This window comes from Rhinichthys klamathensis, unplaced genomic scaffold (assembly GCF_029890125.1).
Source record: "Rhinichthys klamathensis goyatoka isolate OS25496 unplaced genomic scaffold, OSU_Roscu_1.1 h1tg000191l_1, whole genome shotgun sequence".
NCBI classification, from domain to species: Eukaryota; Metazoa; Chordata; class Actinopteri; order Cypriniformes; family Leuciscidae; genus Rhinichthys; species Rhinichthys klamathensis.
In genome coordinates this window covers 5,466,172-5,492,500 of record NW_026606717.1, presented here as the reverse complement: position 1 = coordinate 5,492,500, position 26,329 = coordinate 5,466,172, and the positions used below count along the sequence as shown (strand labels likewise).

The following is a 26,329-nucleotide window of genomic DNA, read 5'->3' as shown; positions in this document are numbered from 1 at the left end:
GGACGTTATTTGGAGGACCTTCAGGGATCATTCAGGACGTTCTGGGAATATTAAGGGGACCATTACTATAGGACGTACTAAGGTTGTCAGGGCTGTTCGGTACCAAGTCAGTACTGAAATTTTGAAAATGTGACGATACCAGCATTTCTGTAGCTTGTTTTTGTGTGAATGAATGGCACAGATGCGCGGTTTCGTTTACCACACACACAAACAGTGTTTTCAGCCTCTGTCACTAGGAAGACATGAATGCATGAACTTCATCTCCAGTGCCGCTCTGAGAGTCACTTAATAAGCATTTTACCGTTTCATTTGAGAAAAACTATCGTTGTATCATAAACACACAGAAAGTCAAAGGTCTTGACTCTTCACGGCAACCCGTCAAAATAAAAGTTCGGTTTAATTTGAAGAAAGTGATAGAAATATATTAGGCTACTGGTGTACAGTAGATTTAGCTATGTCTCAATATAATAATAATAATAATAATAATAATAATAATTATTATTATTAATAGGTGTGCGTAGAGGGTTGCTTATAAATAATAAACTCATTGAATTTAATTAAAAAAAAAATGTTTCAAATAGTTAAATCAAATGGGTCCAATAGATCTTACTGTGGTACAAAATTTGGCATCGAGAACTGTAAAATTGTAATGTGGGTAAATGAGGCTAAATGTGTGACCCTTGACCATCAACATTTTATTTAATTTTATTGTAAAATCTTCTTTCTCAGCGCATATGATCAAATGTTGATGGTCAAGGGTCGCAAATTTGGCCTAAACTAAGATGCCACTCACCTCGGGTTATTATATTATATTATATTATATTATATTATATTATATTATATTATATTATATTATATTATATTATATTATATTATATTATATTATATTATATTATATTATATTATATTATAGACTCCAATTTCCTTCATTGTATTGAATGGCTTCTCACGTCCTGCTGATCCGCAGATGTTATGGAGGGGAAGACGGCCTTACTCCTGGAAATGAGCCAGTGGAACTCCAATGACCTGGTGGAGCAGATTGAAACACTGGGACACCTGGAGCACTCCAGAGGTAAAACCACCAGGGTCTCCTGAATACATCTCTCCTACATGTTTTTGTATTATGAACACATTATATTCATCCTTTAAGGTTCTTTAAGGGTGAATTTACCAGGAGTTGCTTGATGATGTGATTTTACGGCTCGTTCATTTTAATACATTTAAACTGACAAGTAAAATTGCTGTGAAAAACGTGGATAATCTAAATACTGCTCCTCCCTAATTAGTTTACTTTACCCTAAACAGCAGTTTCCATTGCAAACAGCTTGTTTGGTGTCTTACTTAAAGTGGGAGTCTAAATTTCAGTGAAGGGAGAATCAACAGTGACTAATGTTACAGATGCAGCGTAATCACTGTTTTGCTTCTCTATGCCGTATTAATACCTCAGGACACGCAGTGACTCTACAGCACTATATAACTCTTGTGCAAATTTAACTCCCTTTAGAGAGACACCCTAATGCTGCATGGGAGAATTAGAGTTTCTGTAATGCCGCACGACAGCTACTTTTAAATGAGGAGAAATAGGCAGCTCACTTTTTGACACTCATTTTAGAAAAATGTGTTTCATCAGACTGCGAAACAGTCCTACCAAGACCAATAAGACCTCATAAATGGTGCAGCATGATTGAGCGACCGATCAGAGTTTCTCAGCCCCAAACGATGAGTTCATCAGCAGTGTTTGCTTTAGTTGTGTTGAGATGTGAGAAAACAGGGTCTTGAGAGATTCATTTTTATTCTCACTTGTGGAAAAAGGTCTCCATCCATACAGTCACCCCCCCCAACAGATCTATTATTTGTGTAAGGATTTATGGATGGCTTAGAGCAGTGTAGAAACTTAATATCATGTGGATTTGGTTATTTTGGTTTGCATGATGGTGAGGTCACAGATTATAAAGAGACAGAGAAAGAGATAGGATTGAGACAGACAGAACGAGAGAGGATTACCGCTAACAATTATCCGTTTTCATTTCACAGTTAAGAAATCTGGAACATATTTTAGATTTAAAGAGACCAGGGATGCATCCTGCCACTTAACTAATCCTTTTATTTATTTATTTGTTTATTAATTTATTTCCACTCCAGAGGATTTAAGCATGACCCAATTTATGAATTTCCAATTTTAAAAACATGTAAATAGATAGGATACATGCTGAATTACCTTATTTAGAGCCCAATAAACTTAACTTAAAGTCTTCTGGCATGAGAACCCACATTTCCGTTCAATTATACTGTGAATACAAATACACCTGAGCACAGTAGGCTTAAGAAAACACTGGTGACATCTCGCTAATGAATGAGTATTGCACTGAAGCGAGTGAAAGTGGAAGCAAGATGTAAAAAAGTGAGAGCTGTGGATCACATTTGTGCACTGGGACAAAACCAATAAAAGTTCTGAAAAATAAATAGAATGAGACTTGATTAGGTCAAGAACTACCCAATTATTTGGCCAAGTTTGTGACACAAACTTTAGCCCCACCAACCCACAGTAAAAAAACACAATAAAAAAATAAAAATTTTGGCACATCTCCTTGTGTTGGCCCATGCATCAGATATGTTGCAACCCCCTTTTTGCATACCCCGTGGTCCCATAAATAGCACAGACAATGCATTTCTCAGCTTCTTTTCCCCGATGGATAATATCTGACATCTTCATTATGCTTACTGAATGTGTGTGTGTGTGCTCAGGCTGTTGTTTTGATCCTGGTTTCTCCAATGCTGTTATACTGTTCTTATTAAACAAGCTCATTTACATCTCCAGCAGTCTTCATCAAGCCATCACTGCTGGTGAAATGTAAAATCACAAATGTGAAACCATCTCCTCCAGAGCTAGAATAAATGTAATTATAAATAATTTTTACAAATGAACTGTGATTATAATTTATGATGTACCAAACAAGCAGATAAAACTGTACAAACTAGAGTAAAGTTTACTTTGATTATTGAGTCAAGTGTTGATATTAAATTTGCTATTTAGATTGTATTTATGGTTTGCTGAATTATATGTTCTGTTATGCAAAAGTATTTAGTCTATAGTGGTGGAGAGTTTATTCAGTAAAGTAGGTGGCGACAAGTTTATGATTGAGTCATTTGAATCATTCAGTCAACCGATTCATCGATAATCACTGATTTGTTTAGGAATGAAACACCACTATGTTGTGTTCCTCAGAGACGCACAGCGCTATTTTGGTTTGGAAATATTTTAGTTGGCAGAGCAAAAATAAGTAAAGGAACTGGCAATGTTGTGTGTCAAACTTAAGATACTCAACCTTCTTGTTTATTAAGTTATTGTAAACAAGCAATATAACACTCATAATCTTTGGTCTGAATATTACCACGGCTGCGCATTAGCTGCACCAGTCTGAAAGATTTTCTGTGTGAGTTGAGCTTAAAAAGCATAACATACTGTATTATATTATTGTTGTCCAATTTTGATAAATAGTTACAGAAGTTTTGGTCTTTCCCAATTCAAATAGAGAAGCTTAAAGTTGGAGTACACGATTTCAGAGATACACTGTTTGTACTGGCCATAATAAAAAATGGATTCTGGCTTTTCCTGTAGCTTTATACATTTCTTCCCAGAGTTGAGAAGGCAGGTAATTCACAGTGTTTTGACTCGCACCCAATAATCCAACGAGATGGTTTTGTCCGAGAATATGCCGGTTTTTTCTTTTTATTACAAATAAAAATAAAATACAAACAAAAGATGCAATGAGATGCAAAAATGATAAGAGTTTAACTGCAAGACAATGTCAGCACAAGAGCAGCGTGTCAGGCAGGTGTTTGAGTGGGCGAGGTCAAGAACGGTCTCTCTGCGGCCTGCTCTCTCCCTGTCATGCGCAGGTGGCATCTCTTTTATCAAGGTTGGGTGACACCAGTTACCACCTAAAGGGGGTGGCACCCTCACAAAATGCACAAAAAACAAAACAAAAACAAAACAAAAAATAAGAAACTTAAATGTGGCTCCTACACACCGGCCCCTAATTGTTCTCCAAGAATCAATTATTTTACAACATACAAAAAGGAGCCAAGTAATAAAGTATCCATCCTCCATGTAATGATTAAAACACTACTTCCCTGTATAGTGTTATCAAGGACATCATTGGAGACGTCATCAGGATTCATCGTCAGCCTCAAGGATCCGGCACAATTTGGTGATGGGCCTCTCAAGGACTGAAGTCTTAGTCTTCAACTTCACAGACCTGACGAAGCCTTTTGAATCTGATGTCGTCTCCAGGACTCTTCCTAATGGCCAGGACCCTCGTGGAGCAGTTGGATCGACCACCAGGACGAGGTCTCCGATGTTGAAGTTCTTCTTCACGCCTGTCCATTTCTGCCTCTCTTGAAGCAGGAGAAGATATTCTTTCGTCCATCGGAGCCAGAAGAGATCAGCCATGTACTGGACCTGTTTCCAGCGCCGCTTGGCGTAGATGTCGGACTTCTGAAAGACTCCAGGGGGCAGCGTTGGCATGGTCTTCATCAAAAGGAGATGATTGGGGGTCAGCGGTTCCAGGTCATGGGGGTCTGAGGACACAGTGGTGAGGGGGCGGCTGTTTAGGATTGCCTCCACCTCACAGAACAGGGTTTGAAGGCCTTCATCGTCCGTGGTTTGCGGATGCAGAGTGGAGTTGAGTACCTGCCGGACGGATCGAATGAGTCTTTCCCAGACCCCGCCATGGTGTGATGCAGCCGGTGGGTTAAAACTCCATGCAATGCCATCAGGAAGCAGGGCGTCTTGAATCTTCTTCTGATTGAGAGACATCAGGGCCCTCTTCAGCTCTGCATGCGCACCCACCAAGTTCGTCCCGTTGTCAGACCTGATGTGCTTGACTTGGCCTCTCCTGCACACAAATCTCCTCAAGGCATGAATGCATGAATCCGTATCCAAAGTATAAGCCATTTCCAAATGTACTGCTCTACTGGACATGCAATTAAAGATGACTCCATACCTTTTGATGGTGCTCCTCCCTCGTCTCACCTCAATTGGACCAAAATAGTCCAGTCCTACATTGGTAAACGGTGGAAGGTCAGGTAGGACTCTTTCCAGCGGCAGGTCTGCCATTTTCTGCTGACCTACTTTGCCTCTCACACGGCGACAGGTGACGCATTTGGTGAGCACCTTCCTAGCTACGGAGTTGCCCTTTTTAGTCCAGTACTTCTTGTGGAGTTCCGAGAGCATGTGGTTTCTGCCACTGCGTCCACTGCGTTCATGAATGTGTCGCAACAACAGCACTGAGATGTGTGAATCTGTGGGCAAGATGCAGGGGTGTTTAGTATCATCTGGCATTGCAGATCTGTGTAGTCTGCCACCTACCCTCAGGAGGCCATCATCCAGCACAGGATCGAGCCTGCAAAGCCTACTGCTGTTGGATACTCTGGGAGGTGTCATCTGCAATGCTGAGAATTCAGGAGAGAAAAATTGTCTCTGACTGTAAATGACAACTGCTCTTTCTGCATCTGCTAGATCTGTTACAGTTAGGTACTGTTCAACATGGGGCTTTAAGTCTACCACCTTTTGGCTTGACTGTGACCTGTCGGAGTGGGTGAGTGGGGCAAACTCTTTTCCTTTTTTAATTTTCCTCATCAAATTTCTCTTCAGCTTGAGGTACCAAGCTACAGCCTTTAAAAGGCTGATCCAGTTTGAGAAATGCAAAATAAGCTGGTCAGTAGGGGTTCTAGATTTCACCATGGTTGTGAACACAGTAGTGGTTCTTCTAACCTCTGGATCATCTTGAAGCATGGGGCCCAGTGCCTGCACTACTGGCCAACTTTCCTCTGGTTTCCATAGAAATTCTGGAGCATGAATCCATCTCCTCTGCTCCATGAACCTTTTGGCATTCAACCCTCTGGATGAGTCGTCGGCAGGGTTGTCTTTGCTGCCTACATATCTCCACTGTGACAGCTCTGTGTTGTCTCGAATGAATGAAACCCTGTTCGCCACATAGGTTTTAAACCTGGCTTGATCATTGGCGATGTACTTAAGCACCGTTTGGCTATCTGTCCAGAAAACTGAGGGCTCTAAGTCAAGGTGCAATTCTTTCCTCAGCATTCTGTCCACTTTGACTGACAGAGCAGAGGCCGCCAGCTCCAGTCTTGGCACTGAGATGTTTTTCAAAGGGAGCACTCTAGCCTTGCCAAGTACAAAGGTGACATGCACTACATCTTCCGGGTTCACCTGTCTGATGTAGCTCACAGAGCCATAGCCACTCTCACTAGCGTCTGCAAAATGATGCAGTTCGGCACACCTGGTCACTCCGAAGCCCTCTGGTTTCAGACATCGCTGCACACTGAAGCCTTTGATCATCTCCAAGCTGTTGGTCCATTCCATCCATCGCTTTGATATGGCCTGCGGCAAAGGCTCATCCCATCCAAAGCCCGCCTGACAGAGCTCCTGTAGCAGCTGCTTGGCAGGCAAAATGAGAGGGTCAAGAAAGCCAAGAGGGTCAAAAACAGAGCTGACAACAGATAGTATGCCTCTGCGTGTATGTGGCTTTTGGCTTAGGTTGATGTTAAACTTGAAGCTATCTGAATCTACACACCATTGCAGTCCCAATGCTCTTTCAACTGGCAGGCTGTCTTTGTCAAGATCAAGTGACTTAAGGTCTTTGGCTCTGTGCTCTTTGGGAATGGATGATAGCACTGCACGACTATTGCTCACCCACTGTGTTAGTTGGAATCCACCTTTGCTGCACAATGTAGTGAGATCTTTTACCAACTGGATGGCATCAGACTCTCTGGACACTGACCTGGCACAGTCGTCGACGTAAAAGTTGTGCCTGATGGTCTTTGCTACCTGAGGGGGAAAACAGCTTTCATTGTCAGTGGCAGTTTTTTGGAGAGCATAGGTTGCAATACTCGGGGAAGATACAGCGCCAAAGATGTGCACAAGCATACGGTGTTCTTTTGGGGTCTGGCTGGTGTCACCTTGTGGCCACCAAAGGAATCGCAGGTAATCAACATCAGACTTTGCCACTCTGACCTGGTGGAACATTGATTTGACGTCAGCCATGATTCCAATGGGCTCTTTGCGAAACCTCATGATGACTCCAAGGAGAGAGTTGGTGAGGTCTGGACCCTGCAGCAGTTCAGTGTTGAGTGACACACCTTGGAATGACGCAGCACAGTCGAACACTACTCTGAGTTTTTTCTTCTTAGGGTGGTAAACCCCGTGATGTGGCAAGAACCAGGTTGTTCCTGGTGGCTGCACAAGTTCCTCCTGTGGAATTTCCTCAGCATAGTTGTTCTCAAAGATGTCAGCGAGAAATGCTGTGTATTCCTGTTTGAACTGCTCATTCTTTGACATTTTCCTTTTTAGGCTGTACAGACGCTGTTCTGCCATTTGCCTATTGCTTGGCATGTGAACATTTGCTTTCCTGAAAGGCAGTCTCAGACTGTAGTGACCATTTTCCAGTACTGCCTTCTTCGCCTTGTGTAGGAATGCCTTGTCCTCAACAGACATTTCAGCCTTTTCCTCCGCTGCATTTTCCTGGAAGTCCTGGTTGTACTGCGAGATTAGCAGCCTTTCCAGACTCGCAACGGAGATCCTATTGACGGTCACACTTCCTCCAGCACCACTTCTTAATGGCCCATTTACCATCCACCCTAAAACTGATCTAACTGCGTAAGGACCTCCTTTTTGGCTATTTATTACCTCCCACGGTTCGAGTAGGTGTGGAGCATTCGTACCGATCAACAGTTCCACCTTTGAACTAATGGAGGGAATTGTGACCTTACCTAAGTACGCCCAATGCGCCAGGTCACTTTGCTTGGGGATGCTGCTATTGGTTACTGGCATGTTCTTTTGGGTCAAGGTGTCAGGAAGATGGAAGAATGTGTCGCTGTCCAATGCTGAAATCTCCAATCCTGATATGACATGAGCTGAGACTGAGGTTTCCTGATTCATGGTGCGCAGAAGTATGTGTGTTCTCTTTCCTCTCAGATTGAGACGCGTCATGAGCTCCTCTGAGCAGAAAGTGGCAGAAGACCCAGGATCCAGCAGAGCGTACGTTTGTATGACATGGCTGCCCTTTGCTGCCTTGACATTCACTGGTACAATGGAGAGAACGCTCTCATGGTCTCCGGCCCCTATATGAGCACAAGACTTTGCTACGCTAACAACAGATGGACTGTCTGTTTCCTTGGTTGCAATGTGGAGGATGCTGGGATGATTTCGTTTGCACATGTTGCAGGTAAGACGCCTACTGCAGTCCTTGCTAATGTGCCCTGGGCAGAGACATCCATAGCAGATCCCCTTAGTTTTCAAAAAGCTTAGCTTGTCTCTATGGGCCTTCTTCATGAACTTTTGGCACAAATCTAGTGCATGTTTGGAGCTGCAAAAGAGACACGATGGGTCGGCATTTGCTCCTGTGGCAGGGGCCACACTAGTCACATAGATACTGCCAGAGCACTTGGAGGGCCGTATTTTAACAGGAGCTTTTGCCTTTCCTTTAACAGCTGACTGATCTTGGAGATCTCCAAACATGGGGTCACCTGCTATGAGAGCTTGTTTTTCCATAAAAGAGACAAAGTCGACAATTCTTACCCTGCCTTGGCGTTGTTGCTGTAGCTCAAATGCCTTGTTGCGCCATTTTTCCCTGAGTTTGTAGGGCAACTTCACAGCAATGCTTTTCATGGTGGATATCGTGTCCAGCTCCTCCATATATGACATCTCCTCCATTGCATTGCAGCAGCTCCTCAGGAACATGGAGTACTCCTGCAGGGACTTGGTATCCTGTGGTTTAATCTGAGGCCATGATAGGGCCTTTTCCAAGTAGGCGCAAGAGATCTTATACTCATTGCCAAAGTTTTCCTTCAATAGTTTTAGTGCCTTTTGATATCCTCTATATGGTTCCATATATTCACAACTTTTAACTAGCCGCTGGGCTTGTCCCTTTGTGTACTTTATGAGAAATTGTAAACGATCTCTTTGGTTGTCAGTTTTGCTTTCAATCATGTTTTCAAAGCTATGAATAAATGACTTATATTCAAGGACCTCACCATCAAAGACCGGAATGCTGCCTTGTGGTAAGGTAGATGACAACTGTTGTTTCATGAGCAGTCTGGTCAGTTCATTTTGATTTTCCAACACTTTGATCATATGGCTGTCATGCAGCGAGCTGGGCGTACCTGTAGAGGGCGTTTGAGCCTGAGGCTGAAGCTGAGACTGTGGCGGTTGCCGAGGTGGCCATTAAGACTGCAGTTGAAGCTGAGGCCATGTTGGGGACTGAGACTGCGGCTGCAGTTGAAGCTGAGGCTGTGACTGAGGCCACAGCAGTGGGGGCTGAAGCTGAGCCTGCGGTGGCTGGGGAAGTTGTTGTAGTTGGAGTTGAGGCTGCAGTGGCTGTGGCTGCAGATAAGCTGGTAGCTGGGGCCTAGCCTGCGGTGGCTGTGGCAGTTGTTGTAGTTGGAGTTGAGGCTGCAGTGGCTGTGGCTGCAGATAAGCTGGTAGCTGGGGCCTAGCCTGTGGTGGCTGTGGCAGTTGTTGTAGTTGGAGTTGAGGCTGCAATGGCTGCAGATGAGCTTGGGGCTGAGGCTGCAGCAGCTGAGACTGCAGACGAACTGGTAGCTGGGGCCTAGCCTGCGGTGGCTGTGGCAGTTGAGGCTGAAGGGCCTGCTGTGGTCGAAGCTGAGGCTGCAGAGGCTTTGGCTGCAGATGAGCTTGGGGCAGTTGATAAGACTGAGGCTGCAGTGGCGCTTGTAGCTGAGGCTGAGATTCAGTTGTGGATGGCTGAGTGGTGAACTGGGTAGACAGAGCATCTTGAGCTAAACCAACAGCTGGCTGAATTTGAACTGAGGATATGTTTGAATCACCTCCATAGGGGAGACTAGGCAGTGTGGTGTACTGCCAGTCACTGCTGGTGGGCCTATTGGGTGATGTAGTCATGCTGTGATCTGGGTTAAACAGAGGAACATTAACATGAACAGTGTTTGCTTTGGATTTCACTGAAGGGGTTTCAAGAAAAGAAATTGTACTTTCTAGCTCTTCCATGTGAGCAGTTTGTGATGCTCCTCTATCCATTGATGTATGAGCTGTGTTTAAATCAAAAGGAATGGGACCATGTGTGTTCCTTTCAGCAGCCTTTAAATAGTTAATTTTTGCGTTTGATGCGTCCAATTTTACGCTAAGCTCAAGTGCTTCCCTTTGCTTGCGCAGCAATAGTTCCTGCTCCTCAAGTGCATGCTTTTGCTGCAGTTTTGACGCTTCGACCAGTAAAGCTTCTCGGTCTGCCTCTGCATTGATGCGCAACGATCGAGTGGATGTGCGAGACCTGCCAGATGAAGCGCTGGACCTATGGGACTGTGCATCCACAAAATCCGACTCTGCCTGGGCTTTGTCGGGAACTAATGGGGCAGGTGCATGTGCTTTATTGGCAGACAAAGTCACTTCAATTGCGCCAGGGGAGCTAGAGTTTTCGACAGACTTAATCTATTCAAACACTTTATCAATGAAAGCAACAATATCTGCGAGCTTCGGTCTATACCAATTTTCCTCGTCTTCTATGCGTGTGGTTTCATCAAGCATATCCGCATATGATGCATGCAAGGCTTTGAATTCTTCAAAAAACTCATTAAACTTTGTCATATTTAGTTTAACATCATCAATACATTCACTGTCTGTCATTAAGTCAATCACGAAGTTAATTCTCCTGGTAATGTGAGACAGTTTTCCTTGCCTAGCTTTCCGCATACGAGTCACGGCTTCGTCCTCCATAGGCCCACTTGCAACAAGTGTCTCTGATTCATGTAATTGTTCGTTCATTGTTCAAAAAAAATAAAGTTCCAAAAAGTCTCAAAAATAAGGATTTTTTTTTTTTAAGGTAATTAAATGTCCAATACACTTATTTTCCTTTCAAACTTAAACAATAAACTGATTTGCCGCTTCAATTGCTTGGCCTTCAATCGGTTACAAAATTCGATAATTACAAAAAATCTTTGAAAAAAAAAAAACACGAACAAAACTTCCTTTAGAACAATCCAGTGATTTTTGTCCAACGAAAAAGTTCTTAATTGTCTGGTATTTCGCCGTACATACCTTCAAATAAGTGATTCCAATTCCTTTGTCCCGCTTTCGCGTGCACGCCGAGGTCCTATTTCCTTCTAACGCGCAATGCAGCGCTTTCTTCCTTGTCCAAGTTCCAAAGTTGTCAAAAATAATCCCATGTCGCAGACGTTCTTGACTAATGTACTGGCCATAATAAAAAATGGATTCTGGCTTTTCCTGTAGCTTTATACATTTCTTCCCAGAGTTGAGAAGGCAGGTAATTCACAGTGTTTTGACTCGCACCCAATAATCCAACGAGATGGTTTTGTCCGAGAATATGCCGTTTTTTTCTTTTTATTACAAATAAAAATAAAATACAAACAAAAGATGCAATGAGATGCAAAAATGATAAGAGTTTAACTGCAAGACAATGTCAGCACAAGAGCAGCGTGTCAGGCAGGTGTTTGAGTGGGCGAGGTCAAGAACGGTCTCTCTGCGGCCTGCTCTCTCCCTGTCATGCGCAGGTGGCATCTCTTTTATCCAGGTTGGGTGACACCAGTTACCACCTAAAGGGGGTGGCACCCTCACAAAATGCACAAAAAACAAAACAAAAACAAAACAAAAAATAAGAAACTTAAATGTGGCTCCTACACTGTTGATATTTGAAATCAACCCATACAAACACACCCAACCCTTCATTTTTTTCCTCCACAAAATGCACAAACACGCAATGCAATAGTGGATGTCTCTTTATCATAGCTGAAGCAAAATAATGCTTTGCGAAAAATTATATATCTTGGTTCTGTAAAAACATAACAAAACCAATGTTACTCAGCTTCATCACAGTTATCAGCAAGATGGTATAAAACTGTACATTTCTTGTCTATTACCACCCACTGCTACGTATACCAACGACAGAAATAAGCGCAGTTATAATAGCAAAATATTTTGTAGAGCATTGCTATAGTGTGACGATATTGTATTGCAATAGGTAGCAGATTGATGTTGATACCGAATCAAAGCATTTAGCACATCATTTGTAATTGAAAGGGTTTAATAACAATATCTGGTTATGGTTACACTTGAAATAGTTACAAAATAGATGAATGAGATCATAAAATCATTTTCCATTAAAGTGTAAATTGCAGGTTAAATTTTTCACAAAGATGATGCAATGTGCTTACTAAACATAAAGATAAGAACCGCCCACAATTGTTTTTTATGTTTTTTTATACCAAAATGCTGCATATAATATGAAAAGTTGGTACGTTTTACAATGGTTTTAAGCACGCCCCCTCCCTTCCACTAGGCTGGGCGTGACGTCATAAAAGGGACTCCAAGCTTTTACTGTCTATGCCTGGTCTATGCTCCAAGCCTAGAGTTACCGTTAGTCTAAACGGCAAGTAGGCTAGCAGTTATATTGGAGACCTAGCTAGCAAAAATGGTTAACTATTGTGTTTGTGCGGGATGTACGAATACATCAAAAACTGGGGAGAGGCTCCACAAGTTCCCCAAGGACAAACGACTGATTCGTGCCTGTAAGTGTTAGCATACCCGAGGTCGATCTCGGGAATGCAAGCCCGACCCTACCCGAGCACGTTGTGTCCGAGCCCAGACCGGCCCGACACATTAACTGTAATTATGAGCCCGAGCCCGATTTAAACCCGACTATTTTTTAATACGTGGGTCATTATTATAACTGACGTTCTCAACTACTTTCTATGTTACTTTCTCCCGCCCGCAACATTTATGTTTTGTCCCGCTCCCGCCCGCAAAAAGACTTTTTTTCTGTACCTCCAAATATTTTCAAGTTAGCCTACGTGCCGCCACCATACACATCAGCATAAATGCTCCTGATAAATTATTTGTTATTAAAGCATTAACACACAAACCACACTGTTATAACATAAAGAGCCCTAAAGAGAGCACCCATTGACCCCTTACCTATTTTGTAATGTGTTTCAGCCGTCTTTTTTTTCTAGAGTGTTTCTTAAAATCTCCCTTTTGCTCACTCTCTCTCCTCCCCCATCATGACTGGACACGCCCCTTACTGCTGAGTGTGTTGTGGTGCTTGGTCAGAACCACTTTCAACAGCGTTTCTCAGAAATCACTTGCTGCTCCTTTAACTTGCTTGACTAGAAATAGCTGTCCAGTTTCGAAAATACAAATATGTCAACTGAGCTTAGGGACTTTGACAGTGCTCTTGAGAGTGGGATATTGCTTAAATAGATGCATATATTAGAAATTGTCTTTACGCTTGTCCACTTAAAAAAAAGCTATAGTTACCTACTGTGAAACTCGAAAAATTAGAATATCGTGCAAAAGTTCATTTATTTCAGTAATTCAACTTAAAAGGTGAAACGAATATGAAATATCTCACTTTGCATGTAATGAGTCTATATAATATATTCGTTTCACCTTTTAAAGGTGGAGTGTGTGATTTTTAGCGACATCTAGCGGTTCGGTTGCGAGTTTGCACTACGGGCTCAGCCCACTGCTCACCCCTCCCTTCCGAAGAAGCTACGGTGGCTAAAACGGGACAAACATATTGTCGTCTGGAGACTGCAGAGAATAGCCAGAGTAAGCCGAGAGTGTGTAACATTGTCACTGTTTCTGTACCACAGTCCATTATAAACCACATCATGGATAACGTTTACAAAGCCATAGTCAGGTGAGGATCAAGGGTCTTAATATATAATATAATAATAGTAATCAGCTGATTGTCTCACAAACGTAACCAGCACATTTCTCCCCACATAGCAAACCCATAATACAGTGAGGGAGAAGAACCACATGAAACTATGCAACTATATATGTTTTCTAACAGGGTAGTAAAACTTTAGCTGGGTAATATGAGCTGTTACTGTGGCTGAGCTGGTTAAAGCGTAAAGCCTTGTTTAAACTCGACGCGTCCGAATGATATGAGCCCAAAGGTGCGCGCGGCAAAAATGACATGATTGTAACAGCGCGCGCGCCTCCGCATCCCCTAGACACCATTTACTACACACAATAGGCTTTTTTCTCTGATTTTGAAAACTCTTCGCGATCGACTTAAAATGCTTCCAAGATCGACTTGTCGACCGCGATTGACGGGTTGGTGATTCCTGTAACATACTGTTTTACGGTCAATGACAAGAGTACTAATCAGCTGTCTCACGAACGTAACCAGCACATTTATCCCCACATAGCAAAGCCATAACACAGCGAGGGAGAAGAACTAAGTTACATGAAACAGTCCAACTACATATTTTTACACCACTGACAAGGGAAAAGTCACTACTCACGGTGTTTATGGCTAGCTTCTAGGTTTCTGCGGCTTCTTTTTCAAGGTAGTGACGAAACGCGGTCTGTAGCGCTGTTTGTTCGCGTTCGGCTACTGTAGAAACATGACGTCACAATATGTCGACCTTCATAGAAGGGGTGCCCGCGGTTATGTAGATATAAATGTCTCATTCTAAGGTAATAAAAACATTACGGTTTATTAAGTAAGTTCTTTATACACCTCTGAAAACATAGTTATGGATGTCATATTGCATTTCTGTTAATAGATACTCAAAATTATTACACATTGCACCTTTAAGTTGAATTACTGAAATAAATGAACTTTTGCACGATATTCTAATTTTTCGAGTTTCACCTGTATAAGCGGTGAGCTGACATGACTTTTTAATGGTGTTATTCAGTAAAATGAAGTTGGAGTTGGAGCTTTGGGAAAGACTTCACATAAACAGCTTAAGTTTACAAGCAAAGGAAAGACTCCCACCCCTGTGGATATGAACTCTAATTTAAATCAAAAAAAGATTTGATAATGTTAATAACTGAATTGTGGTTTTGAGTGCCATTTAGATTTTAAAGGAAATTTACTCTCTAACTGCTATTTGTCTCTTTCTATTCACCCTCTCTTGTTTGTCTGGAGGTTTCTTGCATTATTCATTAATACCCATTTTCTCCAGCCCCACACAGAGCCAGAAACAGATGCAGACTGTCTTGCTGTTTTAACTCTGAGACAGTTTGGGCATAGCCTCTAGCAGCGTGAGCAGTGATTCCTTGTGAGGTTGACATTGACTGGCAAAGAGCAGTTGAGTTCTGACAGAAAACCTTTAGTGCTCTTTAAAAAGGCTAAATATTGGGCCAATCACAATATTAGTTAATATTATTTTACCTGCAGTTCTGCACAAGTTCAAATAAAATATTTTCTTCAAAAGAGAGGATATTATAGGTTATTCTTGGGAGGAAAACTGCCTCCATGAGGATGGTGAAAATTCTCCGTCAGTTATTGCAAGTAGTAAATTCAGTTGAGTGTTTAGAATTATTATGAACCTGCCCAGACAGAATGCATTTTTGTGCTGATTTTCAGTTAAAATCAAAACAATTTTAATTAATCAAAATACAGTTATTTTTGAATGGCTGTCAGTGGAGAACGATGCCATTTGCCAGCAGAGTGTAGTTATGGAATTTACCAGCAAGGACTAGTGGAAATCTTGAGAAATTGAGAGAGCTTACATTGCAAACTATAGTGGTGACATCTTTTGTGACATGCTGGATGTTTTTAATGTGCACACACACTAACATTCCAATAATTATATGTGTCATTATGAGCAAACAATGCACTGTTCAATATAGATTTATGTTTTTGTAAAAAGTGTGACTGTACAATTAAGTTTTTTTTTGTATTTTCATTACACAATTTATTATTTTTTATGAATATTTATATTACAAATGATTAATATTTGATACAAAATGTCAATTTAAAGTAAAATAAGATTAAATAAAATTTAACACATTATCATTTCAATTCATTAAATTAAAATGTATGTGATATATATATACTCACCTAAAGGATTATTAGGAACCCCTGTTCAATTTCTCATTAATGCAATTATCTAATCAACCAATCACATGGCAGTTGCTTCAATGCATTTAGGGGTGTGGTCCTGGTCAAGACAATCTCCTGAACTCCAAACTGAATGTCAGAATGGGAAAGAAAGGTGATTTTAGCAATTTTGAGCGTGGCATGGTTGTTGGTGCCAGACGGGCCGGTCTGAGTATTTCACAATCTGCTCAGTTACTGGGATTTTCACGCACAACTATTTCTAGGGTTTACAAAGAATGGTGTGAAAAGGGAAAAACATCCAGTATGCGGCAGTCCTGTGGGCGAAAATGCCTTGTTGATGGAGGAGAGGAGAATGGGCCAAATGATTCAAGCTGATAGAAGAGCAACTTTGACTTAAATACTAAAAGTAAAATAAAAAAGCATTTGTGAAGCCACAACACGCACAACCTTGAGGCGGATGGGCTACAACAGCAGAAGACCCCACCGGGTACCACTCATCTCCACTACAAATAGGAAAAAGAGGCTACAATTTGCAAGTGCTCACCAAAATTGGACAGTTGAAGACTAGAAAAATGTTGCCTGGTCTGATGAGTCTCAATTTCTGTTGAGACATTCAGGTGGTAGAGTCAGAATTTGGCGTGAACCGAATGAGAACATGGATCCATCATGCCTTGTTACCACTGTGGAGGCTGCTGGTGGTGGTGTAATGGTGTGGAGGATGTTTTCTTGGCACACTTTAGGCCCCTTAGTGCCAATTGGGCATTGTTTAAATGCCACGGCCTACCTGAGCATTGTTTCTGACCATGTCCATCCCTTTATGGCCACCATGTACCCATTCTCTGATGGCTACTTCCAGCAGGATAATGCACCATGTCACAAAGCTCGAATCATTTCAAATTGGTTTCTTGAACATGACAATGAGTTCACTGTACTAAAATGGCCCCCACAGTCACCAGATCTCAACCCAATAGAGCATCTTTGGGATGTGGTGGAACGGGAGCTTCGTGGCCTGGATGTGCATCCCACAAATCTCCATCAACTGCAAGATGCTATCCTATCAATATGGGCCAACATTTCTAAAGAATGCTTTCAGCACCTTGTTGAATCAATGCCACGTAGAATTAAGGCAGTTCTGAAGGCGAAAGGGACACAGTATTAGTATGGTGTTCCTAATAGGGTTGCCAACTTTCTGAAATCGAAATAAGGAACGGGGGCGGGGGGCGGGGGGGTGGGGGGTGGGGGGGGGCTTAGTGACATGCCCCCTGAAATTCATACATTGCATATCATATTATAATGCAACTCATTAGGCCTATATATTTATAGAATAGCAAAGTAGGCTTAATCAATATACAAGACTTAACCACACAGATATATAAAGGCTATCATGATCATTTTGCCAAAAATTAACCATGTATTTGTTTAGATTATAATACGTTTTATTTTTAACTTAAACAAATACAACATATAACTATCGAAACTCATCGGCTTAGACTGCATTTGAAGAAAAATAAACACAACAGTTTTCTGTAGCCTTGTGCGAACTTATTCAATAGAATTAGACTTCTAGAATGTTCTTTCCGGTGCAAAAAAATTTGTAAAAATTTTTTTAGTAGTTTTTCTTAAATGTCTTCGTAAACACATTTTACTCGATTTACTGAAGCCTGTAAAATGCATTTGCAGCTGCACAGCTTTCACATTGAGCGTCTGGCTCGCTCAGGCTGCGCTGCGGCAACTGCACATCCAATGGCGCGGGCGCCTCTGACGTGCGACCAATGAGCCAATTCTACGTCATTACACGTCAGAGCCCGTCAAGGTGGCGCCAAGTCCCCGAATTTGCCATTATAGCAGCGGGTCTTCGTTCATTCATCATAGTCTGTCTGACATATATATTAGAAGCTATGCGTCTGTCATGGATTTGCACTGAATTGATTCTCAAAAATACGGAACAAAGTGCGTTCCGTATCAGTTCAATACGGAACAAGCCTTTTATGTGTCAAATACGGAACGATTCCGTATTATACGGAACGGTTGGCAACCCTAGTTCCTAATAATCCTTTAGGTGAGTGTAACCTGCCTATTTTAGGTTATCATTAGCCCCTTTCACACATTAATCCCAGGAATCCCAAAACCCAAACAGATCCTCACTTCAACTACTCCTTTCTGAAACATGCCACAATATTTCTAAAAGCCACAGATGTGAAGTGACAATTAAAGAGATAATTACCCTACATTTCACACAACATTTCATAAATAGATAAGCAAAAATGTATGTTGTAATTTTCCCACCAAACCCATGTTAAGGAATAATAAATAAATTAATTATAAATTAATAATTAATAAATTAACTTTGAATGTTTTTTTTAGGTTATTGTTGATTTGATGTTGTTTCTTTTCTGTATTTATTATTATTATACATTTTTCAACCATTCTCCATAATTCAAAAGGACTATTCTCAGTATTAATACTTAAATCCTGAATAGCTTTCACAATGGTCAAATAAAGAAAAAGAGTTTTGAATAAGCTATAAAGTACACTCATAACTTACATATATATATATATAATTTAAGGAAAGAAAACAAGTACTTCTTTATTTCTTAATACAAATTTATGTATACACAACGCTGTTGTATGTAGCTTTACCTGTAAATAAAGAGTGAGAGAGTGCAATAACTAGTAGCACTTTGCCAATTAGGGGAAGAGAGAACAAGGTTCTTCTTAGAGAAGTACGACTGTCCCATCAGTCATCAATAAGATGGATGGTTTGAGGTGGAAATTGCTGCCTCACTGCAGAGCACCATCAAGTTCTCTCTGTCTCTCATTGACCACTAGAGAGCCTGTACAGGCTGCGGCATCCTCGATGTGCGCCACAGAGCAGTGTGGATGGTTTGGAAGACATGGAGGTTAGTCATCATTCCCTCTTCTAATTACATTGAATTATTCTTTCAGTTTTTACTAATTTCATCTCTTTCACTCTCCTGCAGAGGAAATGCAGGACACAATTACTCATCCTGGTGATTCATGGAGGTCATATCTTGGATTCTGGAGGTGGTGACCCTGGAGGGAAGGCGGGTGATGCTGCCACTTTGGCGTCCGTGTTGGAGCGTGTGGCTCGGGCACACTTCCAAGCGTCAGCAGACAGCATGCTGGTCAGACTGGTGCCCTGCACGCCCGTGTGTGCTGATGCCTTCTCCCTGGTCTCAAAGTAAGATGTTGAAACAAAAATGTAAAGACCAAATATGCTAATTCTTCGTAATGATTATGTTCATGATGAAACACTCATGCTAGCTCGGTAACTCTTACCTCAGTTAAAGTTTAGCCTTGGATGGGTTTTCAGTGTCAAGAAATACAAACTTTCACCTGACAATTTAATGAAGCACTTTTACTCATATAAAGTGTCTGGTTTAGCACTGGTCGTTCACACCTCAGATTTGAAAAAGACTCAAGAAATGGCTGCGGAAAGCTGTGGAAAAGTGGGAGTGTAGAAGTTGGGAAGAGGGGAGACAACAACCAATAAAACACAGACCTGCAACACACTCATTATACAGACAAATGAACAATAAAATGTGAGTGGAGAAAAAACATACAAACAACAGTTGGGGGCACTTTAATATATTTTAAAAATATGATGACTATAAACTCACAAATATCTTATCACTAGAGACTACTAACAACTATCATAAAAAATAAAATAAATTAAGATAAATTATTCTTAAAAATATCAACAATTACTTACAACCATAACTTGGTCTATATGAAAAATGAGAAAGAACATTTAAAAGTTCTAATTATATTTTCATTACGTTTATGAGAACACCAAATGACAAACATCAGTTTAACACAGAAAGAATAAAGGCACAGTTACCTTTTTTGTCCATTCTTCTTAGAATTTTCAGTCTACATTATCTGTGTATCAGAATAATTCATCATGCAAACACGTTCATGATCAGACATACCGCTCAGTGTCCTTATTTGCAAATATGAAGAAGACTTGATGAAATATGAGCACATACACGGTGCTGCTTCATGTCTGGAGTATATGAAATATGTCCATAAAAACTTGAAACATGCTCTTGTACAAACAGACGCTGTATTAAGCAGTAAATAAAGTATTGAGTGAGAATGTCTCTGAAACATATGTGTATTTGGGAAATATTGCATTTATTTCACTTCAGCTGTGGTAAAGTGTGCAGCTCAAGCGTCACTACGGGAAGCAGAAAGTGTCCGACTTCACGTCTCCGTTACATCCAGCCGCAACCGATGTCGAATACACCTATTGATAATGAGACGGTTCTTCTCAGTGAGTCAAAACCATACAGCATGAGAAATATTGTCCAACCAATTCCCAAACTAAGAGCTAGTACTTTTTAGTGAATAAACCATGCTGCATGACCAGTGTAGTCCAACCGATTCCCGAACAAATTATTCTAATGAGCCAATTCTTTTTAGTGAATCAATCGTATACAGCATGACCAGTGTAGTCCAGCTAATTACCAAATAAATGAATCTTTTTAGTGAATCAAAACCATACAGCATTCCCGATTCCGAATGAAGGTTCTTATTAGCGAATCAAACATATACAGGTCAAGACTAATATTTTTAAATCTGGCTGCTCGTATGATACAATTTTCTACTAAAATGTTTGCATTGCATTTCTCCCCAATCAACAACCACCCCCCGCCCCCCCCCCCCCCCCCCCCCCCACCCCCCAATTTTTGTTACTCAAAACTACAACATATAATTGTTATTGGAACCTTGTTTGTTAAATTCCTTAAGATGCCCATTCCAATCCATGAACCTATTAACCTTTATTGACTGTGTCAGATGCCAAGAGTTTAGAATCTCAAGCTCTTACCTGACTATTTAAATTCTCTAATTATATTCACAACTCTAACTGACAGTTAAATGAACCCATTGATCTGCCCTTTGGAGTCATGCTAAGCTGCCAGCACGAACATTTCAGATCAGAGAGACTTGAAAGTGAAAATGTCTTCTAAAGACTTTGGAACCCTGGGGGAAAATTGTCATTTATATGTAAAACGTTCAGTTGTTTCCAGAGAACCACAAAGGTTCATTTACTTCCATTAAATGATGAAATAAATTTCATCATACAAAGAGGTCGAAATGTGTCAGAATTGCGTGTCTCTGTCAGAAACACTGGAGCAGGAGCACATAAGGCCACATGCCCAGTCAAAGCACAATTAATTTTACATGATGACATTTGGACATTTTCTTTGTAGCCTCTTGCCAGTTTTCCATTTCTAAGCTGATGGGAACATCCAGACAAGAATTATAATGATTTTGGGCATGAACTATACAAAAAATAAAAGTCATTGCTCAATTATCAAGCGCAAGACAACTTTTTTCCATGATTTTTTGTTCCATCTATTTTAAAGGACTCACCTGTTTAGCAATCAATCTGTGTCTGATTACAGACACAACTTCCATCATTGTCTCACGGGAATAGCTGTCGCTGTTGATGTAGGCAAAAGGAAATCATTAAAAAAAAATTTAACAGCTCCGCTCTATTAATCAAACCACCACATTCTGTGACAGGAAACTGGCCTGATTAAAGATAGAGGAGCTTTAGTATGTTAATTAGACATCCTGCTCTTTCAGATATCGAGACAGGGATGACCTGATCTCCACCTCTGAACTGTCCTTTAAAGCACATTTAGCTAAAAATACATCTAAATCAATCTGCCTATCAAATTTGCATATCAAATTTATAGGCAACATTCGGTATCTCAATATGTATCTGAATTTGACATTAACAGCAGACAATGTACAATATGTATAGACATTGAACAACAGTAGAACTATATATAATGTCACAGGTTGTTTTGGTTTCATGTTGTTTCATGTCACTGTCTTGTCATGTGATTCCCTTTTCTATTCTTGTGATCCTGCCATGTGTTCTTGTCATTGGTTAATTGACTTGATTGTGTTCACAGGTGTCCCTTTGTCTTGTCATTTAGCCTTGTGTATTTAAGCCTTTATGTTTGCCCTGGTTCCTTGTCAAGTAGCCTATTGTTTGTGTAACCACTGTCGGGTGAGTGCCATGCCATGCTTTTTGTATTTAGTTTGTTGAATAAACTGCACTTGGGTTCGTCAAGCTCGCCTCCAGTGGAATGATTACATATAACAGCATAAGAAAGTAGTCTAACCTAAACCACTCTTGAAAAGTATTAATTATATAGCATTAGACAACAAAATATCAAATCAAGTGGCATCTGCAAACAAATTATGCTATAGAACAACAAATGATAGATTTTCTGACAATTTTTAATTACTTTTTACAAACTTGTAAAGTGTTTTTTTAGTCAGTTACCAGATATAAAGAATCGCAAACATGTCATTGCATTCATTTGAAAGAACATCATTTGAAAGTTCTTTTTAGTGAATCAAGCTCCACTCCATACACTCCAGTGTAGTGTAATCGATTCCCAAAACGTATGACTGTTATGATATGCTAGTGAATCAAAGCCATACATCATGACCAATGTAATCCAACCTATTTCTAAACAAACGACAGTCGTTTGCTTTTGAAGTTTCTTGAAGTTTGAATGTAAAGTTTGTTTGTGAAGTGTATATAATCTATAACAATCAGATTTGACCTGGTGGTTTTCTCTAGATCTTATTATTCTTGGGTGGAAATTGCATAAGACAGTCTGAGAAAGCTGCTAGACAAATAGATTTTTCAGACTCTCCACAGCAGTGCTTGCATGCAGGTGGTCAAAATTAACCAGGAACTCAAAACAAGAGCACAAAAAAACAATCAAAGGGGTGCTAAAGGACATCCTTAGTGACAGTACAGAAAATTGAAACTTCATGTAAAAATGTGCACAGTGCAAGAGGTTAGCTATTCAAACATAATTTTGTCCCATCAATAATTTTCCCTTTTGTCTGCCTGTAGTTTGAATCCATACAGCTACGATGAAACCTGTGTGTCGAGCAGTGTGGATCATTTGCCGCTGGCTGCTCTTCCCATACTTGCTATCGCTGCCCCTCATTACCAGAATGCTGTAGCAGCAGTCATTGCTCAGGCCAATCAGGTTTACCGAAACTTCCTTCAGTCCCCAGAGGGTGTGGGCTTCACAGGACAGGTAAACATATTGGTTATTGGCCAATATTAGCAATATATATATTTAAAAATATATGTATATATATGTATATACATTTGTTTTTTAATTTAATGTATTATTGGTGTGCATTGTTCAACATTTGATAGGTCATACTCATTCCTTTACTTTTACATGTAGATTACCTTTGCATGTATGACCGAAATTCCTGATAAGACCGAACACAGACGCTTTCACAAACACAGATACCATGCAATAAATCAATAAATCTGCAAATCCGGAGAAGAGATCATGAAGCAAGGGCACAGAAAGCCATTTGCCTAATCTTCTCTGCTCACCCATCCGGAACCCCTCTCTTCCTACTCTTTTCTTTTCACCCTGGCTGAAAGTTCACTAAGAATGTCTATATACCAAATATTATGTGTCTTGTTAATCTATTGCTTTTTACATTTCATCTTTGGTATCATTTAAATGTCTCAGTGCGATTGGTAAAATGATCTCTCTCTCAATTTCACAGCAGTCACTTAAATTATGAGAAAGACTGAAAACTTTGGGCCCTGTTTACACCTGGTATTAAGATGCGTTCTGTTTGCTCGGATCACAAGTAGATGAGATGGGTGAGGACACACCTGTTCACACCTGGTGCTTTATTCTCTCTTTTGTCCACTTTCAACCACTTCTGTCCTGATTTCTTCGAGGGGAGGGTCTATGTGCAGGTAAATGTATGGGATTTTTTATATCTTTCGATGTAATGGATGAAATAATCTTGCGCAATTTACATATGAACTCACTGAAGATAACAGAAAAACACACAGAGAGCATCAGAATGCGGTGAGTGTGTGTTAGAAATCAGGAATGGTAAGAGAACATTGTGCTTGGTACATTTTTCGTCTTCAAACCCGACTTGGGTCTCCTACAGATTAAGTTTAAATCCCGTCTGGCTAGCACACTTCCGATAATGTTTATGCATTAGGTCAGTAGACAGAGAGTATGCAGTCTTTTGTGGCTGTTCGAATACATTCGACCACATGACCGTTTACACTACGAAAGCAATCCGGTTGAATGCGTTTTCGACTACCTCTGGAAGTGGTCGGAAATGGACAAGCTCAAAAATGTTTTAGACCCCGTTTACACCTGTATTTAGCGTCGTGTTTTAATCTACCAAAACGTATCTTAATACCAGGGGTAAACAGGGCCTTAGAAGAATTCTGTTCTGCTATTAAAGGGGTGCTTTTTACAAGGTCTCTGGTGAGAACGTTTTCCAATCCGTCACGGGATCCTGTCCAACCAAAAGTTCGTCTGTGTTTTGCAACTTAGAGTTAAAGGCTTCTTTGTTCTGCTCTGGGTATTGAAGGGAAAGTGGCAAAACAGTCATTGGGATTCTGTAGCCAGACAACCCCTGCGTAGTGTTGAGTCTCCTGATTCCTGCACTCAGAACTCTCACACACTGCTGTGTCTCTCTTCTGTCAGTTATAGTCTCTCTCACTCTCAGAATCATCTTTGAGCAATTGTTGTTACGTATTATTATTTATGAATTGGCTTCTTATTGTTTAATTGTGTAATTGGCATGATATATTTTTACCCAACAAAAAAAAGTTATATTTGATTGATCCTATATTCTTCTGAAATCATTTATGACTAGTAGATTAGTCATATTAGACTAGTCTGGTGTTTCCGCAAATATTGTGTCCAGGATAGTACAAACTGTCTATGATCAGAACTGGTGATTTTGTGTTCGTGAGATCCCTGACCCGGCTGGCATGAGACTAAAGATGAATAATAATCTCAGTCTAAATTTTAGAGTCAAATTAAGCATGTGTAACGTGTATGCTCTGTTTTGGTTTAGTTTGTGTTTTGGTTCTGTTTTCCCTGTTCCTGTTTGCCCTGTCATTGTGAGTTGACCTAGTTTCATAGGCTGCGTCTGAAATCGCATACTCTCTTGAGTAGGTACTTATTTTGAATAAGTAATTACTTAACGACCGAAAAAAAGTATGTTCTATAGTATGCATGTGTGTAGTATGAATGTTATTCGGACGTACTAGTTGGCATTATCACGTGACCTACCAGCGTCGGTTGCGTCGCTTCACTGTCATTCACAAATTCTCTCCCGTGGGCTCATGGGATAGTAAAGTGTCTATCATATGGACACTTCAGAATTTTCACCGGAAGAAGTAGGTCACCCGGGTACTTTTTTGCCTACTTTTTAAAGAGTGCTGTGAATTCGGACATACTATTTCGGATGCAGCCAAAGGCCGTTTCTCAATATGCGTTCTTGTCTGTACTTGTGTTCTTGTGGACTTGTGAAACGTCATCAGTCGCTGCCCAAGTACTGTTCCAATTCAAAGTTCACATCTAGCCAAGTCCAGTTCAAATCCCGGATGTGTTCTTGATCCGCCCCTTTTACCGAGGATGCATCGAAAGGTGACTTGTGCGGACTTGAGACAGCCAGGTATCCCAGAATGCATCTCGCACCAACCAGCAAGTGTCAATAGCAGAGGAGAAAACCAGCGTAATATCAAAATACTGACACGAAATGTAATTTTAATAGTGTTTCAGGCGAGAATGTAGTTGTTTAAAGCTCAAATCTGTGGTTTATTTATAAAGATAGCGCCTATTTTAAAAATGTATCTGACGTTTTCGGAAGTTGTGAGAACCAGGCGATCACTGGGCGTTCAACGCTCATTAACCCAGACTGGAACAGCTTTTCCTCGGCCAGTGCTTCTGATGTTTGCCGCTGGCTCTGATGTCTCTAGTCTAGTGGTTAAACATGAGATATAATTTGTCTTGTGTATAAGTCGATCTTTGGTCTCATTAATCGTGTGTTCCATGGCAAATCGTTTTGGCTGAGGGCAAAGTGAAGTTTCATAACTTTATATATTTAACTTTAACTTTGTAGCCTATTAAAGAGATGAGTTATGTTTGACTGAATTGTTTGCTTTATTTCTCATTGTATAGCTTCTTATACCCTTTAGAACTTTTATACTGGATATTATTGATAATTAAAACTGACATTTAACAAAAAGAGACAGGGTTGTGTAATTTTATTTTATATATTTTAAAATATATTGCATATATTTTATATTTATTTTATTATACATTCTCTTCACTGTATGTACATGTATAATAAAATAAAATGACACAACCCTGTCTCTGTTTGTTAAATGACAGTTTTAATGATCAATAATGTTTCATATTTTTTAAATGAAAACAAAAAGAAGCAGGGATGTGTTTTATATTTCGTGTTGTTATAAATATATCCAGTGAAGATAATCAATGTACGCGTTTCCTGAACCACATTTGTGTGGCCATTAATATGTTTAAGATTTTTTTTAATGAAAAGAGGCAGAGTGGTGTTTTATAACATATTTCATTTTATTG

The 26,329-nt window shown here is 40.4% G+C and overlaps 2 protein-coding genes across 3 annotated transcripts in view; one reads left to right on the top strand and one right to left on the bottom strand.

The window, feature by feature from the left end:
- The window catches only part of plrdgb (PITP-less RdgB-like protein), a 132,013-nt gene that overhangs the window by 70,116 nt on the left and 35,568 nt on the right, over nt 1–26,329 (top strand). For both annotated transcript variants that reach the window (XM_056262166.1, XM_056262165.1), the window contains exons 3-6: nt 968–1,072; nt 18,702–18,772; nt 18,854–19,074; nt 22,786–22,975. In XM_056262166.1, coding sequence (XP_056118141.1) covers nt 968–1,072; nt 18,702–18,772; nt 18,854–19,074; nt 22,786–22,975 — 587 coding nt within the window. The remainder of the gene's footprint in view (nt 1–967; nt 1,073–18,701; nt 18,773–18,853; nt 19,075–22,785; nt 22,976–26,329) is intronic.
- Nucleotides 25,834–26,329, bottom strand: part of LOC130095432 (multidrug and toxin extrusion protein 1) — a 229,191-nt gene continuing 228,695 nt past the window's right edge. The window contains exon 18 of the transcript XR_008808108.1: nt 25,834–25,848. The gene's annotated coding sequence lies outside the window, so the exon portion shown is untranslated. The remainder of the gene's footprint in view (nt 25,849–26,329) is intronic.